Source organism: Acartia tonsa, chromosome 12 (assembly GCF_053477335.1).
Source record: "Acartia tonsa isolate MP-2025a chromosome 12, ASM5347733v1, whole genome shotgun sequence".
In the NCBI taxonomy this organism is placed as follows: Eukaryota; Metazoa; Arthropoda; class Copepoda; order Calanoida; family Acartiidae; genus Acartia; species Acartia tonsa.
Genome location: NC_137271.1, coordinates 33,530,695 through 33,546,996, shown reverse-complemented (window position 1 = coordinate 33,546,996; position 16,302 = coordinate 33,530,695). Strand labels below are relative to the sequence as shown.

The following is a 16,302-nucleotide window of genomic DNA, read 5'->3' as shown; positions in this document are numbered from 1 at the left end:
CCAAAATTAGTTCTAAGAAAAAAATCATTTACTTGAAAATTAAATTATCAACACATCACAATGTAGTAAACATTCTGTAATTAATCACTAGAAAAATCTTGTTTAGAACTACCTCAACCCTTCTGATATATTTATAACTGACCCTAAAATTCAAGCGGTTCTTAGATTATTTAATACATAAATATCACAGTAGAGTTTCTATACATGAAAAGACATTTTCTTGGGAAAAAATATTTGTAAAAACCAGTGATAAATAACAAACTTTTCTGTCTGCATATTCAAAACTAGCTCAGCTAGTTAGCGGGGCATTGATGCGCAAGTCCCCAAAATCAGTAAGAATCTGCTGTATTCGTGCACATTCCCTTTAAGCCAGTCCCCAAAGTCTGAGACTCCTTAAAACTTGAATATTCGATCCATTGTCCCCTCCCTTACTCCCTGATTAATATGAGTGACCAAATTTTTGAATGATATAAGTTTTAAAAAGCTAACTTTTGGATAGCGTACTAATTTTATAAGCTTTAAACAATACGATATAATTTACCCAAGAAAAGCTTTATCAATGCGACTATTTATTGGTAACAAATTTTGCGATTAAAATAATAATTGAACTGTCTTTTTGTATGAAAAGTTTTACACCTTCTAACCAATGCTAAGGCAGGTTTGTTCCTCCACTCTTTTCCTATTGGCTGATTTAGAGAGTATATATCTATTGTAAATAGTAACTCAAATAATAAGGACCCTAGCTAGATGCTGCCACTAATAATTAGGCACTCATCACTGAATTTCTAAGCTAAATTTTATATAAATTTGCAACCAGACAAATAATAATTTAGTTTTGTTAGGTCCCTCCTGCTAACAGGATCAGGGATAGGACACAGAGAGGTAATCATTAATTTTATTGTACTAAATAAATAAATTAATACTTGGAGGAATACCCTGGCTCTGAAAAGGGAAAACAGTAAAAGTGTCTAACTATGACGTCAGAAAAAATTAACAATTAACCAATGATAAGCCAGTATTCACTGTGGTAAAATATATAGCGGCCTCTCATTGGTTAATTGTTAATTTTTTCTGACGTCATAGTTAGACACTTTTACTGTTTTCCTGAAAAGGCTAAGGTAATCAATACAATCAAAACATCAATACTTTTGAAATGCTTTTTTTAGTATTTTATAGTATTTTTTTGTCTTAATATTTTTTTTAACTATGTATTGACTTACTAATTTATTTTAAAAATGCTTCTAGTATTATAAAAGTTTTGAAACAACAATTTCAGTATGTTTCATTCTTCCGCCCAAAAAACATTTTTAGTATATCCACGTATATTGTATATCCATCCATTCAGCAATAGAATAAGTGATTTTGATTCTAGATGGGGATATTTATACTGTTTGTCCTCATTCTTGGTTTTGCTGCCACCCAGGCTAAAATACTTGGGTCCAGACACTCCCATCACTCCCATGGTCAGTTTCAGGTTTACCGCCCATGGCCAGGTCAACTCAACCTGACAGGTAATACATATTTCCAGTATGGCTTCGAAACCGATTAATATCCGCTGGATTAGAACCGGTTCTCAGCCATACTGAAAAATCATACATAGCACCGGAAAGCTGTCAATAATACGATGCGATAAATAACTATTATTGTATTGGATTTCTATAGAATTGATTGATTTTCATAGTATAGTAGTGAATTTTTAATCTATATTTATTGCATGGTATTACAGATAGTTTTACGTCGGACAGGAAAATATAGGCAGTAATCCTATAATTTTTACCCTGTATTGACAATTTCTATTAAAAAATATTAACAGTATAGAACTGTTTACATTCATTTTATATGAATGCGATTCCAAGGAAAACTGGAATATTCTTTTATAGCGATTTTTATAATTAATATTCTTTACATAAGCAGCAATCACAGAGCGTTTAAGGGGAAGAAAATGCCAATATGAGCTGCATCCACAAATGGCAATATTCAACCTTAGCAAAGTCGCGGCTGTTGTACCCTGATTGTCTCTCATTTATTTGCCAAGTCGCGTATCCATTCTGTTAATAAGCACCCTGTCATAAAAAAAAATCTTCTTGTTAGGTTGCGTGATTTATTATCATAGGATATAATATAAATTTTAAGGTACTTTTGTCTGATGAGAAAGATATTTAGGAAATCTTTATATGTGACTTGGGGTGGTTTTTGGCTATTTTTATACCTCTTTAGATCTCACTCCTAGTCATAGGGCAACCCAACTAGTTTTGCTATAAAGTAAAGCACTCTGTTAAAAAAAATATTTCCTTCTTGTAAGGTTGCGTGATTTATTATCAAAAATAAATAATTATTATATATCATTATCACTTAGGATTAATTCCCAGCTTTTCTCACTATAAATAGTGTGTAAAATTATTTAAAAATAACAATTTTTTGGAAACAACTGGAGATTTCTTAGTGTAATATATTGAAACTTTAATCTTAAATATAAATAATTTTAGTTAAAGAAAATATCAATAACAATACAAGAAGAAAATTTTAAAAATTTTCTTACAATCCAGGGATTTAAAGGGATAAGACAATGGACGATGTATATCCCCAATGATGATTCACAAAATTACCCCTTCTGGAGATTTTGGTTAGTCGATGAAACGTTTGGACACTTAACCTAATGTACCAACCAACCAATAAAACTATGGAATTAGTACAATAAGCAACCTAATCTCCCCTCTTTTTCTGCACAGATCACTTAATCAAAGTTTATTAAAAATAGGTTGGCACTTTTTCTTGGCTCGTAATCCGCCACAAGACCTTGATGACTGTGCTCACTACTTTTATTCCTGCACAGACTGGGAAGAGCCAGGTAAGCTCTAAGCTTCTCTTCAATATTGCTAACAACTTTTTCCCTCCTCCCTTCCTTGCAAAGAATGTACTCAATAATTCTAAATGTCCGTCCGTCTGTCCATCCCTAAGATGTGAAGTGATGCAAACTTATTTTCTCGGCCACTTTTCAAGATACACAATTGAAACTTCTTGACAACATTTCTGGCATTATGGAGCATAATTAACTATAATCCATAGCGGTCGGACTGTTTTTTGGTAGCTTTTTAGCTGATTTAATATTTTTAAACATATCCTCCCATATCTTTTTGGCTCGATTTTAAAATTACTAAAAGATATTTAAGAGAGGTTTTGTGATTTTTTCTCTTGATTTCAACAAATGCTCTTTGAATCTACTTGTCCATATTCTTATCTATGATTTTTTGTGCCTTGCTAATTATGTGTGTTGTCATCCGCAGGGATGTGGCATAGAGAAAAAACAACCCACTTATTTAAATCTATTTTAAAATAAGAGGATGGGGTATCAGTGCTTAACCAGCAACTTTTGAGAAAGCGCCAAACTTCGCTTAATTTACAAATGACCTCAATATATTTAGATAGACATTTTTTAAATGTAATCAAAAGTGTATCCAGATTTGGTATGGATAATAAATCACATAACCTACAATCTATTTTTGTTTCATGTGAAATTATTCATTTTAGGATGGCCAGAAAATAATGCCACTTGCCTAAGACTCTGGGAATACTGTGAAAAGGAATAGTTTTAAAAATTGTTAATTCTTCATGATTTTTTATCCATAAATTTGTAAATGATAAAGGAGCATTATATTTTAAAAATCTAAATAGTTCAAGATAAATAAAAATAGTACACACTGTGAAACAAAACACATTATGCCGGAGTTATTTTAATTACTTCTTACTTTATTTTATTATAGCATAAATAAATTTTTTTGCACAATAATTTGATAAAACTATTACTAAAGTTTTTCAAAGCTGGGTTAGGAGAAAGAAAACCTTTCTTGGTGTTGAATGAAAGTAAGTCTTTTTTTATGTATATACATTTTTTTAAAGGAATATCAATAAAGGTTTTGCTTAAATTAATCCACTTATTATTGACAGAAATTAATCATTATCTAATTTTCTTCATTGCACATAGGGGCAACAAGGGGATTCAATTCACCACCCCCAAATCAAGTTTTAATCATTCTATGAGTATTATCATACCCAATGTACATCAGATTTCAAAGGAATCGTAAAAATACGCTTTTTAAGTAAGCTTTCTAAAGTCTGAAAGTCAAGATATGCAAAAATTTTCTTACAGAAAAAGGCATATATTTTGTGTTTCACCAACAATTTTAAAAGTATTATAAAATCTCTTAGAATTAACGTAATTAGACAAAATAACTTCAGGTAAATCATGCACTACATGTATTTTGACAATATAAAAGAAAAAAACACAGATTAAAGATATAAGTCCTAAATAATTCTAGTTGAAGTTAAGATTTTAGTTTATTTTTGTTTGTTTTATAATCAACATTTAAGTAGACAGTAAGAGCAAACATGTTTTCACTGGTTGCCACCGACTAAAAATACGATATTTGATTACCCAAAGACATATTATAATCGCCTGTACTGGTCTCATTTACCCCCCCGCGCCCCCGTAGGGGTTTTTAGCGCGTTTTCTGAGGTTGGGTGCACGAAAAGTTTGTTAGGAAAATCTTTTAAATGCGCTTTTAAAGTCAAAATGTGAGATGTAATACATATAAATAAAAGACGCAAAAACATAGTTATGAGAAATATTTATTTGATCAAACTTTGAATTAAAGTTGATAATGAATATTTCAAGTTCTATTGCACTAAATGATTGAGAGGGGAGGAAGGGGGGGCTAAACCTAAATCTAAACCTCTTTATGTTTGATGTTTTAATGTAACTGAATAATCGTTTCTATGGATTATTACAAATATCAGGGATCTAAAGGGATAAGACAAAGGTCAATAAATTGATGTACATACCCAATGGTAATACACAAAATTACCCCTTGTGTAGATTAAAGTTAGTAGTTAAAACGTTTGAACACACAACTGTAAAACTTTGGGGACTAGTTTTATAAACAGCCCAATGTCCCCTCTCTCACTGCGGAAAGGTAAAGATAATATTCAAATAACGAAGTGTTCTAATAATCATTCTAAATTGGAATTAGCAAGTAGTCTATCTGTCTGTCTATTGGTAATGCTTTGTTTTTAAATTATGTAGTTACATGGTCTTCTTGTTTAGCATCAGCAGTTTTATTTAGAAAGGGAGAGAACATTACACTAGTCCCCAAACTTAAAAGTTTTATAATAACGTTTTTATATTCGTTGGCATAACAACTTTAGGAAATTTGATTGATGTTTTATTGGTTGGTTCATTAAGATGAGTATCAAAACTTTTCAACCACTAATTGTTATCTACAGACAATCAATTTTGTAATATAATTTATTATTTTATGTATCAATATTGGGGATGTACATACATTAATCGGTTATTGTTTTGTTCCTTAGATCCCTGGGCGTTAATCTATAATAAAAAGTATCTTAATGTCTGTCCGTCCGTCCCTTAAGATCTCGGTAACCACTAAACCGATTATATTCTACTCTTCAGGGAATATATCTACTGGTCCTGTGGTGGTTTAAAGCTATTTTACAAAAAAAAATCCTCAAAATTTTTTCATATTTCTATAATTAGGATCGGTCCGTCCGTACGTCTGTTACAGTTAGCTCTTTTAGTTAATTTATACAGGCTAGAATTGTCCTATCGATTTCAAACTTTTCATGCCGTTTTCTACAACAGTTAGGTACGACTTAGAAATTACAGCAACTCTATAATCGTTACCAGAAAGTCCATACATCCATTTATAACAAGCTGATTTTTTAATTTTATGACAACAAATAATGGTTTTGGATGTTAAAAATATCCTATTCATCTGATTTTTGAATACTGATTCCTAGTACAATAAGGTATAGTGTTATAAGCGAAGCATCTCTATAAAAAGTCCTAAAAACGTCAGTATGTCCTTAAACAGTAACATGTATTTAATCAGTTTTAATTACAATTTTGTATAGACATGCATTAATATTTAGTTCTGACACTTTACAAGTGTTAGTGTTCGTTTGTCCTTCCATTTCAGAGCTTGGCTTCTATGGATGTTGTCATCCTTGTTTAATTACCTCTTGGAGCAAAGCCCATAGAGGCTAGGGGCGAAACTGCTAGTATACATATAAACAGTAAACAAGAATCATAATATCATTATAAATATAGATATTAGCTAATAAAAATTTATGTCAATCATGCTCACATTTATAATGGATTTATTATTAAGTGAAACTTGTAGCTTGCTAAAATAAGAATCCCCCCCATCCACCCCATTTACACTATCCTCTCCCCTTCTATTGAAATGAATTAAATGACCCCAAATTTGACACTTTGAAAACTTTGATAGATAGATAGATGGATAGGTAGATGAATAGATATATGGATAGGTAGATGGATGAGTAAATGGATAGATAGATGGATGAGTAAATGGATAGACAGATGGATAGACAGATTGATAGACAGATGGATAGACGGATGGATAGATGGATGGATAGATAGATGGATAGATAGATGGATGGATAGATGGATAGTTGATGGATAGATAGATAAATAGTTGATGGATAGATAGATGGATCGATAGATGGATAGACAGATGGATAGATATTTGGATAGATAGATGGATAGATAGATGGATAGATATATGGATAGATAGATGGATAGATAGATGGATAGATAGATGGATAGATAGATGGATAGATAGATGGATAGATAGATGGATAGATAGATGGATAGATAGATGGATAGATAGATGGATAGATAGATGGATAGATAGATGGATAGATAGATGGATAGATAAATGGATAGATAGATGGATAGATAGATGGATAGATAGATCGATAGATAGATGGATAGATAGATGGATAGATAGATGGATAGATAGATGGATAGATAGATGGATAGATAGATGGATAGATAGATGGATAGATAGATGGATAGATAGATGGAAAGATAGATAGATGGAAAGATAGATAGATAGAAAGATAGATAGATAGAAAGATAGATAGATGGATAGATAGATAGATGGATGGATTGATAGATGTATAGATAGATGGATAGATAGACGGATGGATAGATATATTAATAAATAGATGGATAGGGTAAGGGGGGGCTATTTTCCAGGAGGGGTTAATCTAGTGATTTTCTATCTACCTTTATTAAATGACCTTTATCTCCATGTTCCTTTCAAATGACAGAAAAAAACATAAAAGCAAATTTGTTCGTTGTTAAATTGCCTACAAAAAAGTATAAAATGAAATTTTTGTGGGATGAATTTTAAGGGTACTAAATAATTAAATCCCCTTTTTGTTTGATTTGCCCCAATGTGCATTGGCTTGGGGCATGTTTATTAGAAAAAAATGTTATATAGTTTTTATAAATCATGTCTCAATTTTTTTTCCTATACAAAATGCCTCAAGCCAATGAAGAAAATGAGATATTGATAGTCTTTTTCAGTTAACGGTAAGTGGGTTAAATTAAGAAATATTATTTTTATCAATCATTATTCAAACTACTTTATTCGTATAAAAGATTTCACAAAATCAAAGTAAACAAAACAAAAATGTATTTTAATGTAATATAAATATTCAGATTATACAGAATATATTCCATCCGCAGCAATAAATGAAAAAGGTAATCAGATATCTTTTATGAATTTTTATTATTTTTTATGCTAATATTAAATTTTTTTCTCAAGAAAATGATATTTATGAAAAAAAATGCATTAGTTATTAATTATATTTTAGTAAAATGTGATGATGGATGGATTCCAAATTCTGACACAGGTGAGAAAAAATAATTGTCATGGTATTCAAAAATTTTCAAACTTAATTATAAGGAGGGTCATTTTTTTGTTTAGTTCTGAAAAGTTGGGTGCATGCTTCCAGGTAAATGTGCTTATTAGGTCAAACTGCTCTTAATTTTAATCAAACGCATAGTTAGGATAGTTAAACGCATAATTAAGAACACTTTGACATGATAAGCACATTTGACTTTACGGAATTATACGGAAAAAAATGAACCTCCTAATTAAATCTTAGAAATAATGACATGTAATTAATCAAATATTGTCATTAATTCAAAGTAACATGCAATAGTTGGGTTTCACCACTAAAATACCTCACACAGACAAATTGGAATGAGACAATTTAGAGATTATTATTTGTAACATATGAATATTATGGATAAAAGTATTATTAAGCAATTTATATGTAGACTCGCGGCTTCGCCCCTAGCCTCTAGGGGCTTTGCCCCAAGAGGTGAAAAAATTGGGTGAAATACCAATGAAGGACCAAGGAAATCCCGTACAAAAAAAAAAAAAAAAAATGAGGAGGGGTATTTTTTGGACGGACGGACTGACAGACAGACAGACAGACAGACAGACAGACAGACGGACAGACAGACAGACATCGTTCTACTTTGTATTATAGATAAAGGGAAAAAATAATTTTAAAATTTCAACAACAATATTATTTTTCAGGATATTGTTATAAAATTTCTACAGGGAGATCTAATTGGCAGACTGCTAGAAGACTCTGTCAGAATGAAGATGCTGAGATTGTTTCAATACGCTCAAGCATAGAGAATGACTTTGTAAAAGGTATTTAAAGGGGTAGTTGCACAAAATGCACTTGAACTTGAATTTAGTGAACTGCATATTCTTTTCTGTTCATTAGTTTAAACTACATTTATAAGGCATATATTTAAAATAAGTACAATTTTCTACCATGTAGTTTAGAAAATATCAAGACTTGGAAATCACATTTTTTTATCTATGCAATTTATATAGCTGGCTTATTTTCACCAAAACAGCATGATGCCTAATTTAGTTATGTTTGATTGTTTGTTATTCATTGTAATACAAAATTATATATCTTTGAAGGTATACTTGTAACTTATGCTTGAAATCAGTTTTCTGAAATGCACTTCATGCAACTATCCCTTTAATAGTTTTTTTTACTCATCCAATAACTGATTTCAACAATTTCTGTTAAAAAGTATTTTCTATGATTAATTGATTTTCTTCTTAGGTCTAATGAGGAGCACTAATGAAAATCTTGGATTCTGGCTTGGGGGTAATGATCTACAATCAGAAGGAACATGGGTATGGGTAGATGAATCCCCAGGTAAATTGAATCTATTAATATTCTTTCCAGTATGGCTTTCAACAGGTCAAAATACCTGCAGAAAGCATTAAATATTTTTAGTATGGCTTCAAAAATATATTTGATGATTTAGAACCATTTCTGACTAATACTGAAAAATCATGTTTAATATCATATTAAGACAATGTTCTATCAATGATAAAATAAATAGTCCCTTTCGTGGCAACGCCCCTTAAGGCGTGATTCATTGTATTTTTAGAATAGCTTTTTATAGGTTATTTCAGGTTATATTGGGTTAGGTGATTGCCCTATAGGGTTAGGCAATTGGCCCCGAAGGGTTAGAGCCCCAAACAGGGGCTAGAAATAGGAGAAAAGCTACTGTAAAAATTCAAAGAATCGCCCCTTAAGGTGCGTTGCCACGAAATGGATTATACCCAAATCATGATATTAATATTGGCTCCTTGGGGCTAACAAAACTGATTAATTTGAATATAATTGTTTAGTGACTTTTACTGATTGGCAAAATGGACAGCCATACGCTTTTAATGACAGAAAAAACTGCATGGTAAATTTTGTTTTTACTTTAACATTTCAAATTCAATAATATTAGTAAATTTTCTGGATAAAACACTCATAAATACCAAACAAATTCTTTGTTATTTTAGATGGCAAAAAATGATTAGTATCCTTTTGTTCAGTTACTATGGCATTCAGACTATAAATGGCATAATGAAGCTTGTACTGATTGGAAAGATCTCCCCACTGTTTGTAAGAAAATAGGTATGTAATAGAAATCCAGCAATTTGCATTGATACTAGTTTTGCAGAGTGTTCTCTAACACTTTGACAATCTAATTTACCTTTGTAGGGGGACTGTCTAAAAAAATCAGCCATGTGACGTCATAAAAATGAGGGTTTATACATATATATCTTTTTTAGAGTTTCTCTTTCCCACTTCTCCTCTCATCTTCATCACTTTAATGACGTCACTTGCTGATTTTTGAGACACTTTGTCCCCCTTTTTACCTTAAATTCTTTTCAATTATAGGTCAAGTGATTTCATCTAAACCTTCAGAAAGTTGTGAATCTGGATGGACTGAAAACACTGAAACAGGTAAAAAGTGATTTAACAATTAGAATGGTCAAGAAAAAAATCTCTAGTTCTTATTCCATTACTCAACTAAACCTTTTGTTTGTCATTGTTTAGCAAGAAAATTTAATACGAATTAGTTGGAAGTTGGAATTACTAGCAGATTTTCAAGACAGAGAAATCAATGATCATTACAGTAAAAATGCCTAATAAACTCTTCAAAAATGTGTTTAGGAAATTGTTACAAAGTATTGATAAATGAAACTGAGTGGAATGATGCCAGGTTAAATTGTGAATCAGAGGGAGCTGAACTTTCCACCATACGCTTAAGTCAGGAATGGGACTTTGTTAAAGGTAGCATTTTAAAGTTTTGTCCTAATTATCAATTTGATTTATTATTATTCTTCACAAGAATGTGTAATGTTTCTAAAATATATATCCAATGAAAGATTTTGATATTTGATATTCAGAATACCTCACACAAAATAATTATTCAACTGGTGAGGTTTGGCTTGGTGGTTCTGATGCAAAAGAGGAGGGAAGTTGGCTGTGGATGGATGGAACTGCAGGTAACCCTAAGATATGTATAAACCCACAACTATGACTCAACACATGGTTAAAAATGGTTCCCACTGATGCTATGTCAGATGCACTACATAAATATAGTAGAGGGAATGCCTTGGCCAGAAACAGACACAACTCATTACCATGCAAAGTTATGACTTTTTAGACAAGTCTTGTGCAATGAAATAGCTGGTTGTCTGATTGGTGTTACCCAGGGGGATTGAGCTTGTTACACTGCACTGTAATTCATAAACGCAGAGTATGTTCAAAGGTGAAATGGACAGGACTTGTACCCAAAGTGTCATCAGGCCCTTTAACAACTCTTAAATATAATCTATGAACATCATAAATCAAATTATATCTCATCAATAATAGACTATTAATACTTAATCTGAATTAACAATATAAAAATAACTTTGGTAGTTTTAAAAGATAAATTTATAATATTATCAGTGAAACATCACTTGACAATATAAATTATTCTATTTTCTAGTAACAATCTTTGACTGGAATCAAGGAGATCCAATTCAACCAAATAACGATGGTGACTGTCTTAGGGTAATGATTAAATATAATGTGTATTGCGTACGTCCCCTTGGGACTGACAAAACTGGTTTTTATTCAGTTTTTTTAAATTTAATATTTGCAGAAAGCTGTTTATGATACAATGGGATAAGTAACTACAAGTAGTTACTGCTATAGATCAATTAAATTATGTTGATCCATATTTGTTTATCATTATAGAATATGGGTAGAAATTTATTTAAAATTTTAAATTAATTGTATTCTTAGGCTGGTCGTGAGCCTCCAACAATGTGGGATGGATCTTGTTTTGATTACTACCCAGCCCTTTGCCAGAAACCAGGTAACTGAGAGATAAACTAACTTTCTTCATTATATTCTTTAAAAAATCTACAGTGAATCTGTAAAATTAAAATCTTATAAAACGCTTTCCATAAAGCCAAAATTTCCAAAAGTCAATAAAAACTAAAACTGTTAAATTGTCTGTTTTAAATTACACTCAAATAGTAAGGTTTTTTTTCAGTTGCATTAGATTGAATTTCTTGGGTCAAAAATCACTGTGGAATTCACTGTTTTAATGTGTAAAACCAGTCATTTTTCAATATTTCATGATCAAAAAGAGAATAATTAATTAATGCATATAAAATCAAAGCAAGCCTAAAATATACAGTAAAATTATATCAAAAACTTAACTTGTAAATATAAATTCAGGCAAATCAAATCAACCTACAACAACTACTACACCAACTACCACAGTAACAACCACACCCACCCCATTAACAACTACTACCACCCCATTAACAACTACTACCACCCCATTAACTACTACTACCACCCCATTAACAACCACTACCACCCCATTAACAACTACTACTACCCTATTAACAACAACTACCACCCCATTACCAACTACTACAACCTCATTAACAACTACTACAACTCAATTAACAACTACTGCTAATTCTACTTCCACCTCTTCATCTACACCAACAAGTAAGAAGCTATTTTTAATTATAAAAATCAATATTTTGTAAAAACCCAAATTATTACAACAATAAATTTTAAGGGCAATCAAATTTATCTTGCAAATGCAAAGTGTGACATTTGATTATCAAAGTTACCATTTACAACAATTTAGAATAATGATAACACATAAATAGACATTGCAGTATTTTTGATTAAGTAATACTGTAAAAAAAAGTTGCATATATCACAAGAGTATAGGACTTTTATTTTGTTAGTGTTCACCTAAAAAACTTTGATAACTTTAATATACTAATTTTAGATTTAGATGCTCTTCGTGGAAATAACTTTTTTGATAGTTGTGCAAATGGATGGACAGAAGATCCAGTAACAGGTTACTTGATTATAATTCTTATTGTATTTTTTCTAGTATGTCATTTTTTGCTTAAATGCAAATTCTACAGTAAGGTCATTTTGTACCAGGCTAATTTTCGGACAATTATATTATGAAGAAACAAAATAAGATATGATGCCTGTAGATTTAATTAAGTTTTAAATTAGAATTCATATAAAACTTTATATTAACATGTACCAAGAAGTGTAGTAAGACATCCTGTTACTTTATATTTATTTTCAGGTTCTTGTTACAAGGTATTGACTATAAAAATAGACTGGTTTGGAGCTAGAAAAAATTGTGAAAGTTTAGGAGCTGAACTTGCATCCATTCGCTCAAGACAGGAATGGAATTTTGTTAAAGGTTAGTAAATATCTTTTTATTTAGTGGCTATGCACCATTTTTTTTAGTTGGGGTGGTTAATATATTTTTTCTGGAGGGGAATCAACCACCCCCCAATTTTTATTTTAGTTTGGGAGGGTGCAATTTTTTCTAGTGGAGAATCTTGGGAGGGTGGTGGTACTCTTTCCCAAAATGGTTATAAACCTTCCCAGTACCTATGAGAAGCTACCCTGTAAAGGAAAACTATATCAGTTTAGGGGTTAGGGAGATCCTTCAGTACAGACATACAAAGATCCTGTTACTTTATTATGAGGATTTTTTGAAAATTGTAAAACAAATGATGTGTATTTCTTAAATCTTGGATAATGATTCTTTTTTTAGAAGGAATCTTTTTCAAAACAGGACAATTTAAGCAATTGTCTTCTATAATAACATTTTGTTTAGGTTATTTGAGTAAAACAGGTGTGAATGATGATGTTTGGTTGGGAGGTAATGATATCTCTAAAGAAGGTGTCTGGAAGTGGACAGATGGATCTTTAGGTAAGATTTAAATACTTTTTGATCATGATTAAATTTTTTTGCCAATCATATACAAATTTTTGTTCCTGTGAAAATAAAAGGATTAGCTTAAAACTTTAGAATATAGTTTCTTTGGTAGATTCTAAATTTAATAACTTTTGAATTTTGAAAACTAATCTATAATACAAAGTAGCTTGATGTCTGTCCGTCTGTCTGTCCGATCAGATTCTACTGTTCAGGGAATATACCTTTTGGTCCTGTGGTGGTTTTAGGCTCTTTTCTTTGGAATTGGGAATAGAAGATGTAATTATACCTCTTGGGGCAAACCCACTAGAGGCTAGGGGAGAAGCCGCTATCAATAAATATTGTAAAATTCATGAGAACAGATGAATTTTGAAAGACCTGCATATAATAAAATATAATATTGGCATGTTCTAACCTTCTAGTTACATTTTCTGATTGGGAAGCCAAACAACCAGACAATTATTTGGGTGGACAAAACTGTAATTTGGTAAGATATTTTTTAATTATAATATAATTAAATATAACAAAATTATTTCCTATAAATGCTCAACCAAATTTAATGAATTCTTTGACCAAAACAAATTTAATTACAATTAAAAACAAGATTGACAACATCCATAAGTAGCAAAGCTTAGAAATGATGAAGGAATATTGGTGAAAAAAAATTAATATAGAGCAGTGTCATACAATAAACATTATACTTGATAAAATAAGGAAAACATGAAATCTTTAAAAATCATGCAACCTTCAAAATCATGAGAACCTAAAAATCTAGGAATGGATCTAGCACCGCAGTTAATAGACAAATCTTAATAAAACTTTATGGAAATATGTAGAATATAAGTATATTCAATACCTGATAATTTCAGCCGTCAATCCTGAATAGGAATAGAGAAAATCACAAAAACCTAAAAATCTAGGAATCGATCTAGCACCCGATTTTATAAACAAATCCTAATAAAACTTGGTGAAGATATGTAGAATATAAAATCCATTAATCCCTGAAAATTTCAGCTTTCTATCTTGAAAGTGTGTTGAGAAAATCACGAAAACGTAAAAATCTTGGAATCTATCTAGCACCCCAAATAACAGACAGATAGACAAAACAATGTATTTATTAGATGGGAATGTATAATGGGAATCTTAACTAAAAAATTTAGCTGTTTATCTTGAATAGGAGCTGAAAAAATCACATTTACCCTATAGCGTTACGGACGGACTGACGGCATAAATTTAAATACAAATAATGTAGTGTTCATGTCTTAAATTATAACAACAATAAGATAAGGACTTAAAATTCCTTTAAATAAAACTTTGTAAACTTGTAATTTTTTTTAGATGTGGTATAGAAATGGGTGGAGATGGGATGATGAAATGTGCATTTATTACACCAATGCTTTGTGTAAGATACCAGGTAATATTTTTAAAAGCTAAGCTTTTCTATAATTAGGGTCGGTCCGTGAGTCCGTCCGCAACAGTTAGCTCTTTTCGTTAATTTTAACAGGTTAGAATTGTTCTATCGATTTCAAACTTTGCATATTGATTCCTATTACAGTTAGGTACAACTTAGAAAGCGTAGCAACTCTATAATTTTACCAGAAATTGTGTGTATGTCCATTTAAAACATTTTACTTTAATGACAACAAATTTTTGTATGTTAAAATTATCTGATTCAACTGATTTTTTAAATACCAAATATTAAGTATTTCCTTAAACTGTATCATGTATTTAATCAATTTTGTTTAGCATCAATTGTTTATCTAGTTCTGACACTCTACAAGTATTAATGTTCGTTTGTTCTTCCATTTCAGAGCTTTGCTTTTAGGGATGTTGTCATTCTTGTTATTTCAGTGATTACACATTAAAATTGAATTTAATCGAATATTCCACATAAGTTTAACATTTCTTATCAAAATTAAATGCAGACCAAAAACTTTTAGTTTTATTTTCAAAAGAAAATAATTAAACAAATTTTGATTTGAATGAATTTTAAAAAATTAAAAGTTAAAAAGATTTGGGTAATTGATTATGGAAAATTAAAAAATAAACTCTAAAGACTTATATAATGATCAATAAATCATACTTGAGCTAAATACATATCCAATTTTCATATTTAATATTTTGTTTAGGTTTGACTGGACAAAGGGTGAATGTATTGTCAGGACAGAAAATCCTTGGGTACCCACAAAACCTAACTGGCTAACTTTACAAGGATAGGACAATGTGTTATAAGTTAGTCTTCCCCCCATCTGTGTTGGTTATTTATTTAAACATGAGATTGTTGGTTTTTTTTCTTTTCTTATAGTATTTTTATAAAATTTTTGTTTTGTTAAAATTGTTTGTTTTTTATTACAAAATCATTTGCTTGTAAATAAAATTGTTTTCTTTTTTCATGATTTTATTTTTTCTAATGTTGTTACTCTTCAAATCTTAATTTAATAGTCTGTAGAGATATTTCTTTCTATCTTTTAAAGGAAGCCCACAAAAAATACACCGCTCTAACTGCTGAAAGACTGCCACAAGTAGACCCAATATCCAAAATTTGAAGCCTCCAGCTTCAATAACGAAAAAAGTTATAGGCATTTGAAAATGACATTTTAAGTATAGAAAAATTTCGAATGTTTTTCACAAGATAGAAATTCAGAAAATAAATTACGTCGTCGCCTAGAAGCAAAATTAAAAGCTTATTTTCAGCAGAAAGTTAGGTAACTTAGTAAGTAAAGGCCGTCTGACCACACTGGAAATTTCATACTTAGTTAAGCTCTATAGCGGTGGGAATGTTGACAAAAAGTTTCGACCCTCTATCTTAAATAGTAGCCGTGAAA

The 16,302-nt window shown here is 30.7% G+C and overlaps 1 protein-coding gene across 1 annotated transcript; it reads left to right on the top strand.

The window, feature by feature from the left end:
- The first annotated feature begins 836 nt into the window (after positions 1 to 836).
- LOC145334792 (C-type mannose receptor 2-like) lies at positions 837 to 15,866 on the top strand. The gene is made up of 23 exons (XM_080180397.1): positions 837 to 882; positions 1,373 to 1,511; positions 2,759 to 2,848; positions 3,529 to 3,581; positions 3,810 to 3,861; positions 7,547 to 7,588; positions 7,702 to 7,740; positions 8,436 to 8,555; positions 8,986 to 9,081; positions 9,564 to 9,625; positions 9,759 to 9,840; positions 10,108 to 10,173; positions 10,384 to 10,503; positions 10,620 to 10,718; positions 11,207 to 11,271; positions 11,506 to 11,578; positions 11,947 to 12,228; positions 12,521 to 12,592; positions 12,836 to 12,955; positions 13,379 to 13,474; positions 13,900 to 13,964; positions 14,816 to 14,891; positions 15,607 to 15,866. The coding sequence occupies exons 2-23, from the start codon at positions 1,373 to 1,375 to the stop codon at positions 15,678 to 15,680; spliced, it is 1,983 nt and encodes a 660-aa protein (XP_080036523.1). The 5' UTR covers positions 837 to 882; the 3' UTR covers positions 15,681 to 15,866.
- The last annotated feature ends 436 nt before the right edge of the window (positions 15,867 to 16,302 follow it).

Excerpts from the sequence above, each read along its gene's own strand:
- LOC145334792 (XM_080180397.1), top strand. The coding sequence starts at position 1,373 with ATGGGGATATTTATACTGTTTGTCCTCATTCTTGGTTTTGCTGCCACC. Across the intron at positions 10,504-10,619 it reads GGAATGGGACTTTGTTAAAG|AATACCTCACACAAAATAAT; the intron begins GTAGCATTTTAA and ends TTTGATATTCAG. Across the intron at positions 12,593-12,835 it reads GACAGAAGATCCAGTAACAG|GTTCTTGTTACAAGGTATTG; the intron begins GTTACTTGATTA and ends ATTTATTTTCAG.